Raw genomic sequence first — 24330 nt, forward strand, 5'->3', positions numbered from 1 at the left:
TAAGATGACGTATGTGACTCCATTTTGTCCTCTCCTCCGCAGGTATTGTCACTGCAGCACAGTGACTCGGACTCCAGCCATTCCCAGTTTGCCTCCTACTGGAAACCGATCCTTTCCATGGATGCCAATGTGTGGCAGCGCTGGCTTCATGTGCACCGCATCGTGCTGCTTTTGGAGCATGACATGTATGTAAAGTTACCTAAAGCTCCTCTCTCTGAGAATGCTGTACACCCTCCCCTAACAATTCAGTGTTTGTCATGAGTCAGTCTTTCAGTGCTGCAAAGGATTCTGGTGCAGTGACCTCTCTTGTGACCCCTCCAGGCCTCTCCCGAAGCACCTCCATACCCCAGGGAACAACGGGCGCTATAGCACGGTTCAGTGTCGCATCTCCCACACGGCTCTCACCTCTCTCCTGCGGGACTGGAGCAGCTTTGTACTGGTGGAGGGTTACTCCTATGTCAAGTTAATGTTGAGGTAATGTCAGTCAATGACTATCTTCTGCCATACGATCGGTGTGATCTTTTTTCTTTCCTCATCATATCCCCTGTTGACTTTGTCAGTGACGCTGGTCAGACGCCTTCTTCCTTCTGTGTGGTGCGGATTATCTGGAAAGCCCCGTGCATGGTCCTCCGGCTGGGATTTCCTCTGGGGACTCCAGCAAATTGCAGAAATAAGGTAAATCCCCCCCCCAAAAAATGTTAGTCATTGTTGCTGCATTGCATTTACCTCTTTCCTGCCTGCCCCAGCGTCCCTTTAAAACTGTACAGAACCGCATGCACAACAAAACCACTCAAGGACTGTAAGGCAGACTCATATTATAGAGTTAAAAACATATTTTTATTTTGACATTATAAAAGATTTTTTCTTTTGAAAGATAAGATATAGAGCTTAGACATGTACAAACATTGTGTTACATATGAATGCCCTTAAAGCGGAGTTCCAGTCATAAAACAAATTTTACATTATTCAGCTGCATTAAATTCAGAGAACAACCTTTGGAAAAATTTTTATTTTTTTTACTTACCTTTTCAGGTCTGTTACTAGGGGGTTTCTCGTAATCTGTCCCTTCCTCTCCCTGGCGTCTGACGTCATTTCCCTCGGCGCCCGTGCTCGCTAGTGCTCCTGGGAGATGCTTGTCATCGTTTCGCAGGAGTCAGCGGGTAGCGCTGAGGGCTTCGTTGCCATCACAACGGGGGCGGGCACTTCCGACGACAACGCCCGTTGTGTTGGCAACGTCAGAAGTGTACGGCGCTGCGCCGTACATACTGCGCGTGCGCGAGAACGGGAGGTGCATGCTGGTCGCTCAGCTGCATCAGAGCCCGGAAGATAGTGCTTGTGGGCTTCACATGCCCACAAGCAAGATGGAAATTAGCAAGAACAAGGAATAAAACCTATCCTGCTCAAATAAATTGGCAATCGAGCAGCGATTAAAAAGATAAACGTGAGCGCTAGTAATAAGTTCTTTAAAATTTAAGATGTTCATCCAAAAAAAAATTTTCACAGTTGGAACTCCGCTTTAAGCCAAACACACAACATCAGAAGAGCCACCCTTGGACGATGATGGGCTAGCTCCCATGAGCAGTGGTGATGGAACCTGTAATTTTTTAGACTGTTTAAGTCCTCCTTCAGGGGTTATTCACTGGGCATTATCATTTCTAAAATGTAAATATATATTATATTAGTCAGCATCATAGTAAACACTTATGTAATATTTCAGCTGCCTCTCGTACTGTAATAAATTTACGTATCACACAGGCTGTTATTTATACGCACAAAATCATTGGGTGAGGACATATAATCATATAAAGGTACAGTTAAAGTGTTTGTTAACCCCCCCCCCCACCCACAAAAAAAAATAAATAGATATCCTGGTCCCTTAAAGCAGATTGAACAGCATAGTGCTTGTGCTGTGTAATCTGCCCCCCCTCTAAACTGTAAAAAAAAAAAAAAACTGCCACTTCCTGTATCCCCCTCTCTGTACTGACCACGATAACCAGGGCTGCTGAGCCCTGACCACCGTGGTCAGAGTACGTCCCTCCGTCATCCGCAGCCCAGCTCTCGGCTCTCCTCTTTCCCCTCACCTCCCCCTCTCTACCTGTCAGATCCTTGTTGTGTGTCTCCATCTCCTCCCCCCCCCCCCCGCCGCTGCTGCTATTAGTACAGAGCCAAAACTTTTACATAGTACATAGTTAGTAAGGTTGAATAAAGACACCAGTCCATCCAGTTCAACCTGAGTGAGTGTATACAATCATTCCTATTTTTATTTAAGGTACCCATATAGCCCTGCCAATTCATGCAGCACTCGTACTGCGTACACCCACATCGGTCCCTACCCTCAAGGAGCCCACAATCCAAGGTCCCTAACTCACATTCATATACTAGGGCCAATTTTGAACAGAAGCCAATTAACCTACCAGCATGTCTTTGGAGTGTGGGAGGAAACCGGAGTACCCGGAGGAAACCCACGCAGGCACAGGGAGAACATGCAAACTCCAGACAGGTAGTGTTGTGGTTGGGATTCGAACCAGTGACCCTTTTTACTGCTAGGCGAGAGTGCTACCCACTACACCACTGTGCTGCCCTTTAAAAATTTAAATGGTCACTGGCAGCCCCTCTATGATAATCAGGCATAGCACACTGTATATGTGTTTCCTAAAAAACGAAGCTTGTAAATACCTATTTGGAGCTATCTTCAGGCCGGTCACGTGACTCGCAGGCCGCTTTACAGCTCAGAGACAGAGCTTATGCATGAAGCGGCCATGTGTCTCCCCGGCTGACGTCAGAGGGAGATCTCGGCTCCTCCTGCAGAAGCCATGTATCAGAGCTGAAAAGCGGGCGTGAGTCACGTGAACGGACTAATGATAGCTCTAAATAGGTATTTACAAGCCTCCTTTTTAGAAAACGCATATTCAGAAGCCTGAGTATCATAGAGGGCCTGGCATAGACTTAGCCCGGGTTCACACTATAACTGGCTGCGGATCGCACATGAGCGCTGTGCGTCCCTGTTCCCCGTTTCAGGGACGATTCTATGCCTGAATTCGGCCCTGAAACGAAGCCAAAGACGCACAGCGTTTTTGTGCAGTGCGCTCCGCAGCCGCCCCGGAGATACGTGAAACGGCTCCATAGGGAGCCAGTCACATTCTCCTACTATGCGAATTAGATGCGGGGAAACGCAAATCTAATTCGCATAGGTGTGAACCCGGGCTTATACTTGTGCCTTAACAAACACTAATTCCTGCTGGATGTGGTGGTGTACAGCTGAGACAGATGGGACGCCGAAAGGGGCGACAAGCCCAAGAGGCAAACAGTCAGCAGAAATTAGATCTGTAGGTACATAAACAATAGGGCATAATAATGTTTGGATAGGCTCTAGGAAAATATAAAGATACCGGTCAGCATGCTCCATGCAGCATCTGGCCATGTGTGCCATCCAATCGCCTTGATAGCGTTAGGTTGCAGCTGGCTATTGGCGTCAAGACGCTCACTTTATCCACGTTGTATCCCTTTAAAATGTTCTGAAAGCCGGCTGTGCAGGTAAGGTCGGCTGATCACATGACCACTGGAATTGGCTGTCACAATGGTCATCTAAACAAGAAAAAGCTGTGCTGCGAGGAATAATACAATAAAAAAGAAAGCAGCTAGCACACAGTGTAGGATCAGCTATACAAACCAAACAGTGATATACAAGTGCTACAAATTACATATACATCAAAATAAATAAACGCTTGAGCAAACCCAACTGCTAAAGTTGTAACTCTCCAGGCCATGCCCCCAAAATTGTAATTCTCAGCTGAGAAGTCAAACAGCGCTTGCTGTCATACCATTCAATCTCCATAGAGCTGGATATATCACATGGCAATTCCTTACCTCCATCCCAAACATCATAAGGGCATGTGACATGAAAGGGAACCAAAACTTCTTGCAGTAGTGTAAACCTGACAGGTAATTTTTTTTTTTAATTGGGTTATCAACACTTACATCAACACTGGCATTAAAACTACAACATCCAGAATCCTTGCGTGCGCCCTGACATCATTTCTTCCAGCTCCGCCCAACTTGTTTCGTCAGAAATTATGTCTTCAGGGGCACATTATTGGAAGCTGTCCCCGCCGGGAGAAGACAGTGATTACTGCTAGCGGCTATAGCAGCTGCTACCAATAATCGCAAGTAAATCCAGCAGGCTGGTTGTACACAAGTTAATTGATCAGTCAGCTGGGTAGGTTCAGCCTGCCCACACACAGTTAGAATGTCAGCCGGTTCCTGCTGAACTGGTCTTTGACCGGATTTGCATTGTCTATAGCCGGCCTTAATACTTTGCATCCCACAGGGCCATTCCTGTGCAACTGATCTAGCGAGAATGATAGACCTGCTAGGCGCTGCTGTCAATCAGATCAAGGCTGGGGGGAGGGCATGCCAGCCAAACTGACTACAGAAATACAGGCGCACCTCCTTTAGCGTTGGCACCACATCCTGTGGCTCAGATTGGAAGCTAAGAGACACAAACTGACCATGCCAGCATTAAGTTACTTCCATTGCTTAGTGTGGTCAGAGTGCTCCAACAAGGGAAGGAGACATGCGGGATCACCAGCTATTGGCTGCTGAATATGAATGTTGCTAAATAAAAAAGCAAGTGCACAATATTGAATATTGACAGAGGTGTAAGTGAATTAGATCAGTAATGAGGGCTACACAAAAGTGCTGCCTCTTTGTTGGCTGCACCTGTGGTTTGCTGTTTAGTTGCAGTGAGAATCTTTATTTTACTTTCCTCTTTGTCTTCTGCAGATGGTGGAAGAGCTGAAGGACCTCATCCTGCAACTGCGATTCCCTTACAGAGGGAAAGACAGTAAAGACAGCACCCCGCGGGTCAAAAGGAAGATCTTTGGAATCAGCTCGCCCTCCAAGTCGCCTCCTCCTCCGCAAGTGCCTCCTCCAACCTTCTCTGACCGCTGTTGCCTCGTTCTGCTGCACAAACCCCTGGAGAAGCTTCTCATTAAGTAAGTATCAAACACCATCCTATATAAAGAAAAAAGAGACGTAAAATATAAAAGATGTGTAGTGGTTTTGAACCTATTTTTCTTGTTTGCTATGGTCAAGACTGATTTTAAATATAAATAATGCATACGTATGTTTTGTAGTGTCCTTTTGAGCTAACAGGTAACTTACACCTGTACGCTTCTAAAGTGATTTAAACTTTCAATGTATGTGGACCTCAGATCGCAGCGGCTTGAGAAATTGCAGAGCCGAGGGAAGTCCTAGGCTCCTCCCTGACTCTGATGTGTCATATGACAAAGCTGAGGAGAGACCTGGGAGGACTTCACTCCCTCTGCAAGGCACTTCTGCATCTGAAAGCTGGTAACTTTTATAGAGGGAGGGGTGAACTTGTGCTGTGCCACTGTCCCCTGCATTCTGCATTACTTACTGCTGACCTCTGCACTCAGGGGTACATACTATTGACTCCTGCACTCTACAATACGCCTGAACCCTGCACTTTCCATTACATACTCCTGACCCCTGCACTCCATATTCCTGACCCCTGCACTCTACGATACTCCTGATCCCTGCACTTTCCATTTCATACTCCTGACCCCTGTACTACATACTCCTGACCCCTGAACTCTGCGCTACATACCGCTGAACCTTCCACTACATACTCCTGACCCCTGATCTCTGCGCTATATATTCCTGACTCCTGAACTCTGCGCTACATACCGCTGAACTTTCCACTACATACTCCTGACCCCTGATCTCTGCGCTATATATTCCTGACTCCTGAACTCTGCGCTACATACCGCTGAACTTTCCACTACATACTCCTGACCCCTGATCTCTGCGCAATATATTCCTGACTCCTGAACTCTGCGCTACATACCGCTGAACTTTCCACTACATACTCCTGACCCCTGATCTCTGCGCTATATATTCCTGACTCCTGAACTCTGCGCTACATACCGCTGAACTTTCCACTACATACTCCTGAACTTTCCATTACATACTCCTGACCCCTGCACTTTCCATTACATACTCCTGACCCCTGCACTCTGTGCTACATACTCCTGACCCATGCACTACATATTACTAACCATTATTATTATTATTATTATACAGGATTTATATAGCGCCAACAGTTTACGCAGCGCTTTACAATATAAAAGGGAGTCAATACAGTTATAATACAATAAGATACAGGAGGATTAAGAGGGTCCTGCTCAGAAGAGCTTACAATCTAATAGGGTGGGGCAGGTGGTACAAAAGGTTGTAACTGTGGGGAATGAGCTGATGGAAGTGGTAAAAGATTAGCTAGAGACGTTATAGGCCATTGCACTCTACGTTGATTACTCCTGACCCCTGCTGTCTGTTTTGCATACTTCTCACCCCTGTATCCTGCTCTACATACTCCTAACCCATACACCAGTGATGGGGAACCTTGGCACCTCAGATATTTTGGAACTACATTTCCCATGATGCTCTGGCACTCTGCAGTGTAGTTGATTATCATGGGAAATGTAGTTCTAAAACATCTGGGGTACCAAGGTTCACCATCACTGCCATACACTATGCCTTACTAATGATCCCTGCACTATCCCTTGCATACTACTGGCCCTTGTACCCTGCATTATATACTGCTGAACTCTGAACTCTATTACTTACCACTGACCCCTGCACCTTTCATCCTTCCTTGCTTAGGTTATGGTGCTCTGGGTGCTTGCCTCTACTTCATGTAGCCAGTGAACATATTTTAGTAGCGTGTGCTTTTAAGGGGCTCCACAATTTGCTGGAACTGACATAACCTCCTCCCCCCCTGCAAAATAATGTCTGTGAATAACAAGCCTATGAGGTGTTTTCTCTAATTCTTCTCATTCGTAGGTATGACAAGCTACCTCTGGATTACAGAACTCCATTTATTCTGAACCTGGAGAGTCCTACCCAGCACACTTCAGTATCGGGGCCCTCCATTACCAATCGCTCCGCTTCTTCCTCCCTGGCTTCCCTCTCCCGCTACTTCTACCATCAGAGGTGGATCTGGTCTGTGCAGTCTGGTCTGACGACTACAGTGCCCACCACAGCCATGGCACAGATCCTCTCCACTCTTACAGAGTAAGTCCTACCCCTGCGAGGATCTGCCCACGTGTGGCAATATTTGTGGTACTCAGAGGGTTCAAAACAGTCATTTTGTAACAAAAAAAAAATCTTTTAAGATACTTTTACATATTTGTGTCATTCAAGTGGTATGAAAATACAAAGTCCACAACTTTTGTTGCCTTTCCCTCCCCAATTAACCACTTGACCTGGAAGGTTTTACCCCCCTTTGTGACCATTTTTACCTATTCCATACTGCACTACTTTAACTGGCAATTGCACGGCCATGCAACACTTTACCCAAATTACATTTATATGATTTTTTTTCCCCACAAATAGTGCTTTCTACTTTTTTTTTTTTTTTTTTTTTTTTTTTTTTATGTCTTTTTTTGTAGCAGTGCTTTCTTTTGGTGGTATTAGATCGGTAAGTAGAAAGAGTATTAGATCAGGAATTTGAGTAGAAATATTTTTTCTACTTCCTGTAATAAAACATATCCAATAAAATCAAATTTCATTATATATTTAGGACAAAATGCATTCTGCTGCATGTCTTTGGTAAAAACCAAACTGCGTTTTTGGGGGATACTAGATTATTTCACATTAGAGATTAATTTTATGTAGTAATGAGTGGCACCTCTATTCACATATTTGGGTGTATTAGTTTGCAAAATCTTCTTTGTGTCTATATAATATGTCTTAATTAAGTATTTAATTTTGTCAGAAGATAGCAGCATCCATTTAAATTTCAAAATGATATTTTACATTTTTTTTTTATTACAATTTCTATTATCTTTATCATGTTTTTGGCTTATTTTGTTTAAGCATCACATTCTAGGGTGGTGGGGTTAGCGCAGATTAAAGAGGAGTTCCACCCAGGGGGGCCGTCAAAAAAAAAAAAAAAATTAAAAGTCAGCAGCTACAAATACTGCAGCTGCTGACTTTTAATTGGACACTCACCTGTCCCTGGGTCCAGCGATGCGGGGGATTGAAGCCCCGCTCGTCCCCCCCCCCCTCCGCTCGTCCCCCCCCCTCCGCTCGTCGGCGCCGGCATTTCAACTGTGGGCGCCGAGCTGTGGCTTCACAGCCTGGCAACCACTGCGCATGCGCGAGCGGCGCCGCGCGCCGTGATTGGCCGCTCAATCACCTGGGACCTGTAATGGGTCCCAGATGATTGACAGGAGGGAGGGAGCAGAGCGGAGCCCTTCCTGTGCCGAGGGGGAAGTGATGTCACCAGCCCATGCAAAGGAACAGGCAGACTACGAGGGACCCCCTAGCAACAGGCATTTAGAGGTAAGTGAAAAAAAAAAAATATCCAAATGTTTTTTTTTTAGATTTTTTACTGGTATTTTTGTTTTTTGGGTGGAACCCCACTTTAACTAACACACACCCACACACACACACACACATATATATATATATCCTGTGTAAATTCCAAGGGATAATGTGTCCTAATGCCCCACACGTTTCCGGTATACAGTGTTCAGATACCTTCATCAGGGGCTGAGAGTTGGATAAATTTATATAAATATTGATTCTAGAAATGCAAAGAGATATATATCAGACAAAACATTCATTTAGAGCGTGAATAGTATTAAAAAACTTTAGCCTTACAAAAGAAATGTAAATAAGTATAAATAAATATACAAACAAAAAATGAAACGAAATAATGAAATAATAATAAATAAATGAATAATAAAAAAAATAATAGTTTAATGACAACACATACCCAATTGAGTGATTCCATGTTAGAGAGGCACCGAAGGTAATTAAATCCAATCAAATGTTGCATGGATGCCAGACGGTAATGTTGGACAAATTTTTAAGTGCACTGCGTGTGCGATATCTGTATAGCATATCTGAGAAGCGCCACTATTTTACCACTAACGCTGGCACTGCCCCAGTGTGAAAGAGCTCTAAATGTACTGTTGGCTGGCAGCAAGTGATTAACCCCTTAATTTAGCCCCAGATTTACTGCTACAGGGGGACCGTTCTGTGCAGAATCACAGATATATACGTGATTCTGCACTTCCGCAAAGGGGGCGTGTGCCGGGCCAGTGGATGTCCGCTGGTACCTGCTGATCATCGAGGGGAGAGGCTGGATGAAGCTCTGCCTATGTAAACAAAGCAGAGCTCCGTTCTGACAGCGGGGATGTGATGGATTTTCTTTCCCTGCAAAAGCATCCTTTATTGAGAGCACCACATATAGTACACACACAACACTGGCTGGGCTCACATTTAACACTTTGATTGCGCTAGATGTTTAACCCTTTCTTAACCAGTGTCATTAGTACAGTGACAGTGTATATTTTTAGCACTGATCACTGTATTAGTGTCACTGGTTCCCACAAAGTGTCAGTTAGTGTCCGATTGTCCGCCGCCGCAATATCACAGTCCCGCTATAAGTTGTTGATAGCCACTATTATTGGTATGAAATAAATAAAAAATATAAATAAAAATTTCAGTATATATCTCATAGTTTATAGATGCTCTAACTTTTGAGCAAAACAATCAATATACACTTATTGTGATTTTTTTTTTTTTTTTTTTATTTTATTTTTATTTTTACCAAAAATGTGTAGCAGAGTACATATTGGCCTAAATTTATGAAGAAGTTTAGATTTTTTTTCATTTTATTTTTTTTTATTGGATAGGTTTTATAGCAGAAAGTAAAAGAAATAGTGTTTTTTTTTTTTTTTAAATTGTGGGTCTTTTTTTTGTTTAAAAAATTCAGTTGTGATCAAATACCACAAAAATAAAGCTCTATTTGTGGGGGGAAAAAAAGTGGGAAAAAAAATTTAATTTGTATGCAGTGTTGCACGACTGCGCAACTGTCAGTTAAAGTTATGCAGTGCTGTATCGTAAAAAATATGGTTCGGACATGGTGGGGGCGGGGCAGGGAAAATCTTCCAGAGGTCAAGTGGTTAAAGAACACAAAACAATGTAAACTTAAAGCGGACCTTTAGTAATTTTTTATAATTTTTCCATCTATTAAATCTTCTGCCCTTGTTGTTGTTATAACTTTGGATAGTAAAACATTTTTTTTTTCTGCTAGTAAAATACCTTATACAGCCCACTTCCTGTTTCTTGTCTGGTAAAAAAGCCTAGGTTTATGTCACCATGCACAGCTCTCACTCTGAGAGTTTGCCAGGAAGGGAGGGGGGGAGGAGTCATAAAAGGGCCAATGAGAGCTGCAGTGCTGGAGGTGTGTGTCTGTGTAAATCCAGGAAGTGAAGAGGCAGCAGCTTCAGCTGCCCAAAGTTAAAATGGCTGCAGTCAGACTCAGTGGAGGGAGATTTCTGCAGCATATTTGGCAAGTACAGAATTACGGTATATATAAAATAATATGCAAAGTGGTCGGAGGGAAACTTCAGAATGGCAAAGATGTTTTTATTACAAATTATGTCAGCGGACTGCAGTTCCTCTTTAATTCGTTGTTACCCCCTTGATTTCTGGCTGCTTCATGTTGGTGAGGGTATCTCAGTGGGCCGTCTCCAGGGAACCTGTCCAAATCCTGCAAGACGTTGCTCCTACATAGTGACTCCTCCATTGTTAGGCACTGACGTTGTTGTACTTGTCATTGCAGGATCAGGCTATCAGAAGGGTTCCATTTTGCCTCCAGCGGAGAAGGAATTATTAATATGGTCTTAGAGGTCCCCATTCAGGTGAGTCCAATACCCCCCCCCCCCCCCCATCTGTTCCATTGGTCACTGATAGCACTGACACTGACCCCTGCACTCCTGTCTCCTCCGCAGAGCGATTGTTTAGGAGAGAACAGTATAGAGAAGCACAGCTGTGTTATTCAGTACATTCTCTTTCCTCCGTATGTCACCTCCACCAAGGACAGGTGGGTTACTATTTACTATGTCTGTGCGATGTGCATGCACATCTGCCCCCCCCCCCTGCATTTGATTCTCTTTTTCTGACCAATCTACATATCTGTGGCTTCTCAGCTTCTCCACCGATGAGGATAATGACACGGAGGTGGAAGCCATAGAACAGGACACGGAGCTGCACCTCGTCTCTGAGTGTTGGGTGGAGCCGCAGAGCGGAGTCGTGATGGGCACCTCCGAGAGCTGGAAGCACCTGCATGGCCTTATGTACTCTGAGATTCCACAAGCGGTGAGTACCGAGAAATAAACCTGGGCAGGAATAGCCCCGCCTCTACCAATCTTCTATGAACACTTTGCTTCTTTTATTAGGATTCAATAGTTTGAGATTCGCCTTAACTGCTTTAGATCCGCGCTATAGCCGAATGACGGGCGCACGCTGTGATCACCCAAGTCAATGAGATCCCAGGCTACTTACCACGTGATCAGCTGTCAGCCAATGACAGCTGATCACATGATGTAAACAGAAGATCGATAATCGTGTTTTTTTTTTTTTTTCTTCTCACGCTGATAGCGCGAGGAGAAAAAAAGCCGATCACTGGCTTCTGTTCAAAGGGACATCAGTCCCGAAGAGGAAAAGCCTCATGTGCCCACCAGTACCCCCTGCCAGTGCCCACAGTAAGTGCCAGCAATCTGTGCCCACAGTAAGTGCCAGCAATCTGTGCCCACAGTAAGTGCCAGCAATCTGTGCCCACAGTAAGTGCCTGCAATCTGTGCCCACAGTAAGTGCCTGCAATCTGTGCCCACAGTAAGTGCCTGCAATCTGTGCCCACAGTAAGTGCCAGCAATCTGTGCCCACAGTAAGTGCCAGCAATCTGTGCCCACAGTAAGTGCCTGCAATCTGTGCCCACAGTAAGTGCCTGCAATCTGTGCCCACAGTAAGTGCCAGCAATCTGTGCCCACAGTAAGTGCCAGCAATCTGTGCCCACTGTAAGTGCCAGCAATCTGTGCCCACTGTAAGTGCCAGCAATCTGTGCCCACGGTAAGTGCCAGCAATCTGTGCCCACGGTAAGTGCCAGCAATCTGTGCCCACGGTAAGTGCCTGCAATCTGTGCCCACGGTAAGTGCCTGCAATCTGTGCCCACGGTAAGTGCCTGCAATCTGTGCCCACGGTAAGTGCCTGCAATCTGTGCCCACGGTAAGTGCCTGCAATCTGCGCCCACGGTAAGTGCCTGCAATCTGCGCCCACGGTAAGTGCCTGCAATCTGCGCCCACGGTAAGTGCCTGCAATCTGCGCCCACGGCAAGTGCCTGCAATCTGCGCCCACGGCAAGTGCCTGCAATCTGCGCCCACGGCAAGTGCCTGCAATCTGCGCCCACGGCAAGTGCCTGCAATCTGCGCCCACGGCAAGTGCCTGCAATCTGCGCCCACGGCAAGTGCCTGCAATCTGCGCCCACGGCAAGTGCCTGCAATCTGCGCCCACGGCAAGTGCCTGCAATCTGCGCCCACGGCAAGTGCCTGCAATCTGCGCCCACGGCAAGTGCCTGCAATCTGCGCCCACGGCAAGTGCCTGCAATCTGCGCCCACGGCAAGTGCCTGCAATCTGCGCCCACGGCAAGTGCCTGCAATCTGCGCCCACGGCAAGTGCCTGCAATCTGCGCCCACGGCAAGTGCCTGCAATCTGCGCCCACGGCAAGTGCCTGCAATCTGCGCCCACGGCAAGTGCCTGCAATCTGCGCCCACGGCAAGTGCCTGCAATCTGCGCCCACGGCAAGTGCCTGCAATCTGCGCCCACGGCAAGTGCCTGCAATCTGCGCCCACGGCAAGTGCCTGCAATCTGCGCCCACGGCAAGTGCCTGCAATCTGCGCCCACGGCAAGTGCCTGCAATCTGCGCCCACGGCAAGTGCCTGCAATCTGCGCCCACGGCAAGTGCCTGCAATCTGCGCCCACGGCAAGTGCCAGCAATCTGCGCCCACGGCAAGTGCCAGCAATCTGCGCCCACGGCAAGTGCCAGCAATCTGCGCCCACGGCAAGTGCCAGCAATCTGCGCCCACGGCAAGTGCCCACCAGTGGTGCCAATCAGTTTTTGTTTTTTTTTTTTCGCTTGGGGGTATACAACCGCTTTAAGGCGAAAAACCTCACCCTTTTTTTCTTGCCTGAACCCGATCTTTCCAGCGATGAGAATGAGCCCAGCAGCTTCAGCTGCTGTCTCGGGTCCTCATTTGACAGATTGATAGCAGCAGGAACCATTGGCTCTCACTGCTGTCAATCAAATCCAGTGACACGGGGGGCCGAGTCCTGCTGTCTGTGTCCAATGGACAATTGTTACAATCACTTTAAATCCATGATTGCAATGCACGCAATTGCAACACAGTAGTACGGCAATTACAGGTTTAAATCAGGTGGAGGAGGCGAAACTGGGAGACAGTGTCCCCGGTGATCTTTGACTTCTCCCATTTTTTGTTCAGGTAGATCTCCACCTCTTTAGAGCCCTTTTACACTGAGCAGCGTTAGCGGTAAAGCGGCGCTTTACTGTCTTTTCTAGCGGCACTATTCGGCTGCTAGCGGAGCTTTTAATCCCGGCTATCGGCCGAAGAAAGGGTTACCGTATATACTCGAGTATAAGCCGACTTTTTCAGCCCATTTTTTTGGCTGAAACCCCCCCCCCCCGGCTTATACTTGAGTGAGCCGTACCTTTCATTACTAAAACAGAGTGTTTGTGTCACTGTGTGTCTCCCGCTGTGTTATGCAGTCTGTTCGGCCGTCTATTGTAACAAAGCCCCGCCGCCTCCTAGTCCATGCTAGAGGAACACTGATACAATGCTGGGAAACTGTATCAGCGTTCCGTCTATCAGAGACAAGGAGGAGGCGGGGCTTTGTTACAATGGACGGCCGACCAGACTGCATAACACAGCAGGAGACACACGCTGTTTTAGTAATGAAAGGTACGACTACAGATGGGCAGAGTGAGGCTGCAGATGGGCAGAGTGAGGCTGCAGATGGGCAGAGTGAGGCTGCAGATGGGCAGAGTGAGGCTGCAGATGGGCATTGTTTACCCAGTAGCTGCTGCATTTTCCCACCCTAGGGTTATACTCGAGTCAATGTTTTCCCAGTTTTTTGTGGTAAAATTAGGTGCCTCGGCTTATATTCGGGTCGGCCTATACTCGAGTATATACGGTAAATGCACCCGTGTAGCGCCGCTACCGAAGCACTTTGCAGGCACTTTGGCAGAGGTGCCCATTCATTTCCACGCTCCTCCACCACTCCAAAGATGCTGCTTGCAGCACTCGGGCTTTCACATTGGGATGGCAGGGGAGGCGTTTTTCAGGCGCTTTACAGGCGCTACTTTTGGCCCACCCGAATTTACATGGTAATGTTTGGGTCATTCCATATATAGAGTAATGCCTTCCCATCTACAACATGTACTTTAATTGCACTCCATGATAAAATGTGTCTTTCTTTTGCAGACTTTGACAAGCTTTCTTTCTTGCAGTTGTTTCCCAGAGATCAGAGCTGCATCAACATCATGCTCACGTTCGAGTATATTGTACAGCTTTGCCAGAACAAAGATGGCGGATCCCCAATCCTGACTAAAGTGGAGCGGACAGGTGGGAAGATCAAAGTGACCTTGGTGCAAGTCCTACAAAGTAACCACTTGCCGAGCAGTCATGTATCGGCCTGGATCGGTATCGGCTGTGGTAACCCAGAAGCGATGACCTGACGTCACTTCCGGTTTACCCCAGATGAAAACAGCGCCATTTTTAAAAACTCAAAAGCACTCAAAAACGCAGATCTTGGTGTTTTGAATACTTTTAAGTGCCGAGGAGGGTTTTGAGACCTCAGATTCTTACATAAAGAGTACCTGTTGCATGCCTATTGCTGTTTACGTGCCTTGTGACAGCAATAAAAGTGATAACAAAAAAATGTAAAGCAACATTGTAAAAAAAAAAAAAAAAAAAAATTTAATATAAATAACAAAAAAATTAAATAAAGTGACCTAGTCCCCTCCCCGTGCTTGCACGCAAAGGCGAATGCACGGATCGGTCCCGCAGGTGTGGAAACAGCGATCGTCCCACACATGAGGAATTACAGCGAACGTAAGATCATGGGCAGTAATTCTAATGCCCCGTACACACGGTCGGACATTGATCGGACATTCCGACAACAAAATCCTAGGATTTTTTCCGACGGATGTTGGCTCAAACTTGTCTTGCATACACACGGTCACACAAAGTTGTCGGAAAATCCGATCGTTCTGAACGCGGTGACATAAAACACGTACGTCAGGACTATAAACGGGGCAGTGGCCAATAGCTTTCACCTCTTTATTTATTCTGAGCATGCGTGGCACTTTGTGCGTCGGATTTGTGTACACACGATCAGAAATTCCGATTTTGTTGTCGGAAAATTTTATATCCTGCTCTCAAACTTTGTGTGTCAGAAAATCCGATGTGTGATGAAGCCCACACACGGTTGGAATTTCCGACAACAAGGTCCTATCACACATTTTCCGTCGGAAAATCCTATCGTGTGTACGGGGCACAACACCCGACCTCCTCAGTAAATCTAAGGTGGTGACCTATAAAAGATTTTAAAGAGTTGCCTATGGATAGTAAAATTTACGCTATGTGTCGCTGTTGCATGGGCGTCCGCAGTTTTAAAGTGTGACATGTTTTTGGGTTTTGGTATCTATTTACTCAGTGTAACATCTTTTATATTTTAGAAAAAATTGGGTTATGTATTGTGTATTTTTTGCATTAAAATGCAAAAAAAGGTGTATTTTTTTTTCCCACAAAATTGCGTTTGAAAAACCGGTGTGGAAATACTGTTTGACATAAAAATGTGCAAAACTCACCAATTTATTCTCCAGGTACTCTGTTTTACGAAAAATATATAATGTTTAGGGGTTCTAAGTAATTTTCTAGCAAAAAAACTCCAAAAAAACAGATTCTTAAAAATGAATGTAAGTTCACTTAAGAAATTTTTTGTGAAGGTGACCTTACCCTTTAAGTGGATATACAAGCTTGCCTGGTCTGTAATATGGCAGCCGTTGTGCTCTGATACATTTTGGTAAAATTGTTTAGGTCATTTGATTGTAGTACCTAGTCAGCATTATTACTATTATTACATAAGATTTGTATGTAGGCGACAGGCAGTCTCCAATCAAACACAGGTTCAAAGAGTCACTGTGCTCCAAAGGTTCAAGGAATTAACAATAATTTATAAGGCTCAAGACTGAGTGTAAAATGTGGGAACTGGCCCCTTTTAAAAAGTCCAATATATACGACAATCATTAATGGATGGATTGCAGCTCCTCAACAAACACGGACAGGGTGAATCCTCCAAACTTTTCACTAGGAGTAGAAAGCAAACAGATGGCCCAACCATCTAAGTGTAGCAGTTTTATTTAAAACGCAGATAAAAACATGAATGCACTCACATGTGGTTCAAGTGAGCTGATGGGGATGTTATGCCTGCTTATTTGAACCACATGTGAGTGCATTCATGTTTATAGCTGCTTTTTTATTAAAAACAATTGCTACACTTATATGGTTGCACCCTCTGCTTGCCTTCTATTCCTCCAAAAGTTTCTTGCTTATTTCGCTAATTTCTAGTTCACACCATTGCGCTCAGTTCCAGTGCTTTCAACAAAAGTATAACTTGCTGCATTTTTTTTTTTTGCCCGGAGCACATCAAAATGTGTAAAACGTGTAAACACAGCAGAATGCCCTAAAATATAAATAAAGATTTTTCAAGTTTTAAAATAAAAAATGCGCATTCAAAACTCGTCAAAAACGTGCATGCTCAAAAACGCATCCAGGATCGCTAAAATTGTGGTGTGAACAAGTCCTTATTGTCATTGCAGGCATCTTCACACCTGATGAAGAGCCACGAGGCTCGAAACTGTTGTGTGTTTCATGAAGAAGCCTGCAACGCCAATATAGAAATTGGAGATATAAGCAAATTTTAAAGCTGCCTTGTGATTCCTCGGAGATTATATATATATATATATATATATATATATATATATATATATATATATATATATATATATATATATATATATATATATATATATATATATATAATTTTTTTTTTTTTTTTTTTTTCTTACATTTGGATTCATTAAAACTGAATGAAAAATGAATTTATTGTCGGATTCCTCCTGCAGTGTAATCTTGTCTTCATTATTTCCAGAACCTGGTAATAGTGGCGGCCCGTGCATCCGGGAGGTGCCGTTCTACTTCGATCTGATGAAGCTGCTACCCAAATGCCAACAGATTGAGCTTTTCTTCCTGACGCTCAGCCGGGGTAATGTGGGACATCATTGTTCTAACTCACAGGTGGACTTGTATTTCAGCAGATTGGTGGAAAGACCACCCACACACATACATGGAGGGCTCAGCTGTTGTAAATTTAGGGGTCATCTAGCTAACCCCTTTATGTTGTTGTAGGTTTTCTTTTTTAAAGTTAACCTGGTAACAGCGCCTCCAAAAAGCAGGTTGCTCAGAAACCTGAAGATAGGCCCCACCCTCCGAAAAAAGCTCTCAGATTCCTGAAATGTAACTGAAGTTGAAGCACCACACTACTGCTAAGAGGTCCAGATACAACTTTATTCTTTTGGAAGTCAAGGGTACAATCCAAAAAGTAGCCAACCTGTTTCAAAGGATCCAATAGTGCCTTTCTCAGGACTTGACGGACAACAATGTGAACAAACCAGAAGTGAACTGGACCCCCAGTGGTGTTGTGCTTCAATTTCAATTCTGGTTACATTACGCTACAAGCCAAGGAGACACTGGAGATCCTCTGGGGTGTAGAAGCCACCTGCCTGGGAACCGGGTCATACACCATCATCAATACCTTAAGATAGAAAATACCAGCAAGATAACCCTACAGGTTCAGCAGTTTCTTTGCACTTTCCTTAATTACCAGAATTTTGACGACAATGAGGCAGACACTCAGAAATGTAAAGACATTGTAAAGGTATTTAAAAAAAAAAAATAGCAATTGAATCGCACAGAGTGGGCGGGAACCTTCTCTTTTCAGGTCCCCCGTAGGCACTCCTGGCCCCCCTCCTCTTTGGCCAGTGCTCCCACGGGAAGCCGCTTCCCATGGGGGCACTTGTGCGTGCTTGTACCCGAGTCCCTCTGCTACGTCTATTGACACAGATCGCGAGACTCGGCCCCGCCCCCCACCGCTTCCTCGTCACAGGTTTTGATTGGGAGCCAATGGCTCCTGGTGCCCCAGCAAAGCCAGCGAGACCCGAAAGTGAGGGGAGAAAAGATCTGCAGATGTGCACAGCGTTGGATCGAATAAGGTCTCAGGTAATTAAAGGGGGGCTGAGGGGGCAGTGCTGACACCTAAACATTTTTTACCTTTTAATGCAAGGAATACATTAAGGTAAAAAACCATTAAACTTTACAACCCCTTTAAAGTCAGGCTCCACCCCCAGAAAGCAGGACTCTTAGAAATCTGATAACAGACATACACCTAGAAATCGGGGCGCTCAGAAAGCTAGACAGGCCCCACCTATAGGAAGCAGGAACTTGGAAAATCTAAAGGCAGGTGTTACCCCTAAAAGCAGACCTTTCAGAAATATGATGACAGACCCCCCCCCCCCTCCTTCCAACTAGAAAATGGAGTGCTCAGATACTCGGATATCTGAAGACAGATCCCGTCCATAGAAAGCAGGGCCCTGAGAAATGAAAAGGCAGGCCCCACCTGTAAAAGCAGAGCTCTGAAAAATCTGAAGATGGGCCCCAACCCTAAAAAATACGTGGTGCTCAGAAATCCGTAGACGGACCCCACCCCTAAAAGCTGGGCTCTCAGAAATCTGAAGACCTCCATCTCTGCTTATCCTTCCACACTTCCATCTACGAGGTAGAGTCTAAAGTTACATACGTGTGGGTATATAAAAGAAGACAGACACAGTTTTTGTTTTATCCAGCTTTATTTACTCAGTGCAACTTACAACATCGAAGTGAAAGATATAACGCCAACATGTCAGAAAAAAATATAACAAAAATTCAAAAACAGAAAAAGGATCACCCACTCCTAAAAAGGACTTGTAAACTCAATCAGGTGTAGCTAATCACCTTCTCAGTGGCACACAAAGCCATGTGACTTTCAACTGTGAAAAACGCCAGCAGACACAGCAGTCAATCACAGCCAGTGAGGAGGGAGCAGGGGGTGGGGACGAGCCTCGCTCTGATTGTCTTACGGACACACAGAGCCGGACTCGGGAGTGAGCACGCACGAGTGCCCCCATAGCAAACGGCTTGCCATGGGGCACTCAGAGCACCAGCGGGGGACCCGAGAAGAGGAGGATTGGAGCTGCTCTGTGCAAAACCACTGCAAACAGCAGGTAAGTATAACATGTTTGTTGTTTTAAAGAAATAAAAACTACAAATCGCTGATGGAGTGCAGTTTGTTGCAGAGCGCAATCCAATTCTGTAGCAAATCACCAGCAACTCTAGCGATTAAATAGCTTGCTGGTAATTGCTGGCTCTAGCTTGTGTCATCAGCCTATGGATGTCAGGTTGGTGTCGGCAAGGTACCACCTGGTTTCCAATTGTTAGAAAACACCTTTCCATAAATATTCATGCATAGGTTATCCAAGTGTACATGATTATGGTTATGGAGGATTTGGAGGCAAAACTGATCTGGTCTCTGTGAGCACCTGATAGATTTTTTTGTTAAATTTGTCTCCTACAGCTGAGCCTGAGAATGCGCAACCGGATTCGTCTCTGCCCAATGATATGCTGCTTAACTTGTTTCACGGCTGTCTGCAGAGTGACGTCAATGATCAGGAGATCCCTCTCTATGAGCAAGACCACCAAACATTCATGGAGCTGGTTCTCCAGCGTGACCGCGATGGATACCCCGCCCCTTTCTCCTGTACCCCAGGTAGGTGCGAGTCCATCCTGTACTACTTAAGTGCTCATTTTTACACTGGTGGCTGCCTATAGATTGGGGGATCTGATTAATATTTCTACTGATAGTCTGATGAAGTGAATTAGCCGCATTGAGGTTGATTTACTAAAACTGGAGAGTGCAAAATCCGGTGCAGCTCTGCATAGAAGCCAATCAGCTTCCAGGTTTTTTTTTTCTTTTGTTTATTTGAGCAAGCTAAAGTTAGAAGCTGATTGGCCACCATGCACAGCTGCACCAGATTTTGCACTTTCCAGTTTTATTAAATCAACCCCATAGAGCCTGATTAGGCTGACAGGTTTGAAGGGAGAGAAAGTAAAGCAATTGAAAAGCATTAAAGCAGAGTTTCACCCTAAAGTAGAAATTCCGCTTAAAGCACTCTTACCCCCTTTACATGCCACATTTGGCATGTAATTTTTTTTGGGGGGGGGGGGGCAAGCTGTCACAGCCGGGTGCCCACACTTGCAATGCCGGCGCTGGGGTGGGAGGAGGAAGCGAGCCGAGGGTTCGGGCGGCCGCACCGCTGGACCGTGGGACAAGTGAGTGTTTTGTTAATTAAAAGTCAGCAGCTACACTTTTTGTAACTGCTGACTTTTAATAAACACACAAACATCTGGAACTCCGCTTAGTGCCGCATACACACGATTGGCATTTCTGTCTGAAAAAACTTGGAAGGTTTTTCAGACGAAATTCCCCTCAAGCTTGCCTTGCATACACACGGTCAAACAAAAGTTCTCTCAACTTTCGACCGTCAAGAACGAGGTGACGTACAACACAACAAGGTGACGAGCCAGGAAAATGAAGTTCAATGCCTCCGAGCATGCGTTGAATTGTTTCCGAGCATGCGTGATTTTTTTGTGCGTCCGAATTGCATACAGACGAATGCATTTTCGGTTAGGAACTTTTCTGACCGAAAAATAGAGAACATGCTCTCAATCCTTTGCTTGAGCATACATACGGTCGCATTTTCCGACAAAAAGCTCTCATCAGAGTTTTGCTGGCGGCATTTCCGATCGTGTGTACGCGGCATTAAGCAAGAAGAATCTGTCTGCCTCCCCATACTTGTATTTAATTGCATTCAGAATTTATCTCCGGGCTGTATTAGTAATTCAGTTTAATGTTAAAGAGGCCCTTTACTGTTGTAGCTTTGCCCAAAGAAGTAATGCAGAAAAGGTACTGCCTGTAGACTGTAGATTCCTCATTATTGACTTTCTATGCCTTATTCTGCACTGTGTCTCCTTGTGGAGGTGGCCATCTTGGTAGAGGAGCAGGGCTTTGCTTCCTCATATCAGAGCTACCCTCCTGATGATTGGTGATCCCATGACTGGTAGGATAATGATGAAGGGGCAGCAGCAGAGGTGGAAGAAGCACGGATCCACAAAATGAATAAAGCAGGGAGATCCTGTTATGGAAATGATTAAGAGCTCCAATCGAGCCCAAGGTTATCTGCTGCTGTCTCTAATTGGAAAGTGTGGCTATGCATGCATATAAAAGTAAACACTCTGAGACACGCTCAGCACCGTTACTTTTTACACTTCTAATTTATTCAAGGTGGTGCTAATGTTTTATACACACAAATACGTCATTGCTATTTTAGTCTAATAGGTACATCTCATTGGTTAAGATAGAAAAGAAGATGGAGAATCTTCATAACGAGGTTTGGCTGTCCTTGGTTTTATCTTCAGTTCCGCGTTCTTCTGATGTGTGGGATGTAGGGGGTACCCGCCATCTTGAGAAAATATAGGAATAGAGCAAATCTGTATACTTATATAATGAGTAAGGAGAAAAATATGTATGCACATAAGAAAATAGACATTTTCAGATTATTATTATTATTATTTACATCACATTCCTTCACAATCCTTGCACTGCACGTTCTCAGGTACAACTTCCTTTCCAGCAAGGATAACTGTGATCAATAAAATTAGTAACATCACCAAATATTACTCCAAATACAGTTCTGATGCTACACAACCTAGGCACGGGAAGTTCACTACTATTTTTCAGGAGAAATAGCCTGCAGCGCTGATTGAGCAAGAAAAATCTGACAGGGTGGTCTCACAGAAGTTAATTGGTGAATCGACTTCTGTACGACCTCCGTGCCTACACATGGATCGAAATTCGGCCAGTCCCATCTGAATTTCGATCCATGTATGGCTCACTTTAGACATGTAGACTATAGTCTAGGGATATGCAATTAGCGGACCTCCAGCTGTTGCAAAACTACAAGTCCCATCATGCCTCTGCCTCTGGGTGTCATGCTTGTGGCTGTCAGAGTCTTGCTATGCCTCATGGGACTTGTAGTTCTGCAACAGCTGGAGGTCTGCTAATTGCATATCCCTGCAATAGTCTGTAGTGGTTGTCAACTTATGAGCTAAAGGGGGCCTCAAATGCAGCCCCTGACTTCACCAAAGGGCTGCACATAACGTTTAATATAAGGGGCAGCAGATTTGGAGGAAGCACAGATCCACAAAATGAATGAAGCAGAAAGCAGGGAGATCCTTGCACTGCAGGTCCTCAGGGACAGCTTCTGTTCCAGCGAGGAGAACCGTGAGCAACTGACTTCACCAAAAGGTCACACGTAATTTTCAATACATGTAATTCTTGAGAGGACAGTCAGAAACTCTGACCCTCATTTCCTCTATTAGGTCTGCAGAGTATTGACAGGATACGTTGTTGGTGGGGATATACTGCAGAAGACCATATGAAACTGGGAACATATTTATAAAAACGGGTTTTGGGACTTTAAATGAGGCAAGGCCTAATAATAAGGCCCTATTCCTTCATCCCTATCAATATAGAAGAAAAGGCGAGAGGTTGGGACTTTATATGAAGCGCGTGATGGTAAACAAATGAATTGATGGATATGAAAATATTTATTCGTCTATCTATCTATCTATCTATCTATCTATCTATCTATCTATCTATCTATCTATCTATCTATCTATCTATCTATCTATTTATATCTCAAGCTTTAAGACAATTTTCCTTAACAGTAATTCTTGGAACGGTTTCACAAATATCACATAATAATAATAAATGATCCAATAAAATTTCATTTATATACACATACATATATTACATATACAGTTGTGTGAAAACGTATTTGCCCCCTTTTCTGATTTTTTAAATTTTTTTTGCATATTTGTCACACTTAAATGACTCAGATCATCAAACAAATGTTATTATTACACAAAGGTAACCCAAATAAATACAAAATGCAGTTTTTAAATGATGGTTTCATTTATTAAGGCAAAAAAGCTGTCCAAACCTGCCTGGCTTTGTGTGAAAAAGTAATTGCCCCCCCCCCAACCCTAAACCTAATAACTGGTTGTGCCACCCTTGGCGGCAACAACTGCAATCAAGCGTTTGGCTTTTTGTGATCTGTTAGCGTGCTTCACTTTGTCAGACAGCTTCTATTTATGTGAATTCTTGATTCAACAGGTCTGGCAGTAATCAGGCCTGGGTGTGACAAGTGAATTTTAACTCAGCTTTCCAAAAAATTGTGTTTAATCACCATTCACTCATGATTCAGCGTGGAAAGGGGCAATTACTTTTTTTACACATAGGGCCAGGCAGGTTTGAACCCTTGATAAATGAAATAATAATTTAAAAACCGCATCTTGGATTTACTTGGGTTATCTTTGTGTAATATTATTAAAATTTGTTTGATGATCTGAATAATTTAAGTGTGAGAAATATGCAAAAAAAAAATTTAAAATCAGGAAGGGGGCAAATACTTTTTCACACAACTGTATCTCTATATAGCCTATAAACTTGCTACTCTCAAGTATAAGTTATTGAACATGATGGCAAAAATTTCATTTTTATTCACATGTATTAGGTAAACAAATGACGTAAAGATCTTTGTCAACACATAATAGGTATAGAATACGGCAGCTGGTAGCTCGACGCGTTTCGTGACTTTTAGCCACTCAGGAGCAAGCCTTTAGTATCTATCTATAATCAAAAATATATACATATCTAGATGTTACAAGGATTATTATGGAAAATTGTCTTAAAACTTGATATTAATATTATGCTGTGTGTGTGTGTGTATGTATATGTATATATATATATATATATATATATATATATATATATATATATATATATATATATATATATATATATATATATATATATATATATATATATATATACACATAAATATCCATCAATTCATTTATTTACCACCATGTGCGTCATATAAAGTCCCAACCTCTCGTCTTTTCTTCTATATTGGTAGGGATGGAGGAATAGGACCTTATTAGGCCTTGCCTCATTTAAAGTACCAAAACCCGTTTTTATAAATATGTTCCCAGTTTCATATGGTCTTCTGCAGCATATCCCCAGCAACAATGTATCCTGTCAACACTCTATAAAGTCCCAATCTCTCCCCTTTTCTACACAAGGCTGGTAGAGATCAATGCGATTACCCTAATCCATGTTCCCACTACACACTGCTGAGGTCCGAGGGTCGCACATCATATG

At 44.2% G+C, this 24330-nt stretch overlaps 1 protein-coding gene across 1 annotated transcript in view; it reads left to right on the forward strand.

The window, feature by feature from the left end:
- Positions 1 to 24330, forward strand: part of SZT2 (SZT2 subunit of KICSTOR complex) — a gene marked incomplete in the record, with an annotated part of 250239 nt that overhangs the window by 43421 nt on the left and 182488 nt on the right. The window contains 11 exon segments of the mRNA XM_073593915.1: positions 43 to 185; positions 322 to 474; positions 561 to 675; positions 4783 to 4994; positions 6865 to 7095; positions 10661 to 10739; positions 10830 to 10921; positions 11028 to 11196; positions 14399 to 14513; positions 17104 to 17217; positions 19621 to 19812. Of these exon segments, the coding sequence (XP_073450016.1) occupies positions 43 to 185; positions 322 to 474; positions 561 to 675; positions 4783 to 4994; positions 6865 to 7095; positions 10661 to 10739; positions 10830 to 10921; positions 11028 to 11196; positions 14399 to 14513; positions 17104 to 17217; positions 19621 to 19812 (1615 nt within the window).

The sequence above is a fragment of the Aquarana catesbeiana genome, linkage group LG07, assembly GCF_042186555.1.
Source record: "Aquarana catesbeiana isolate 2022-GZ linkage group LG07, ASM4218655v1, whole genome shotgun sequence".
Taxonomy (NCBI): Eukaryota; Metazoa; Chordata; class Amphibia; order Anura; family Ranidae; genus Aquarana; species Aquarana catesbeiana.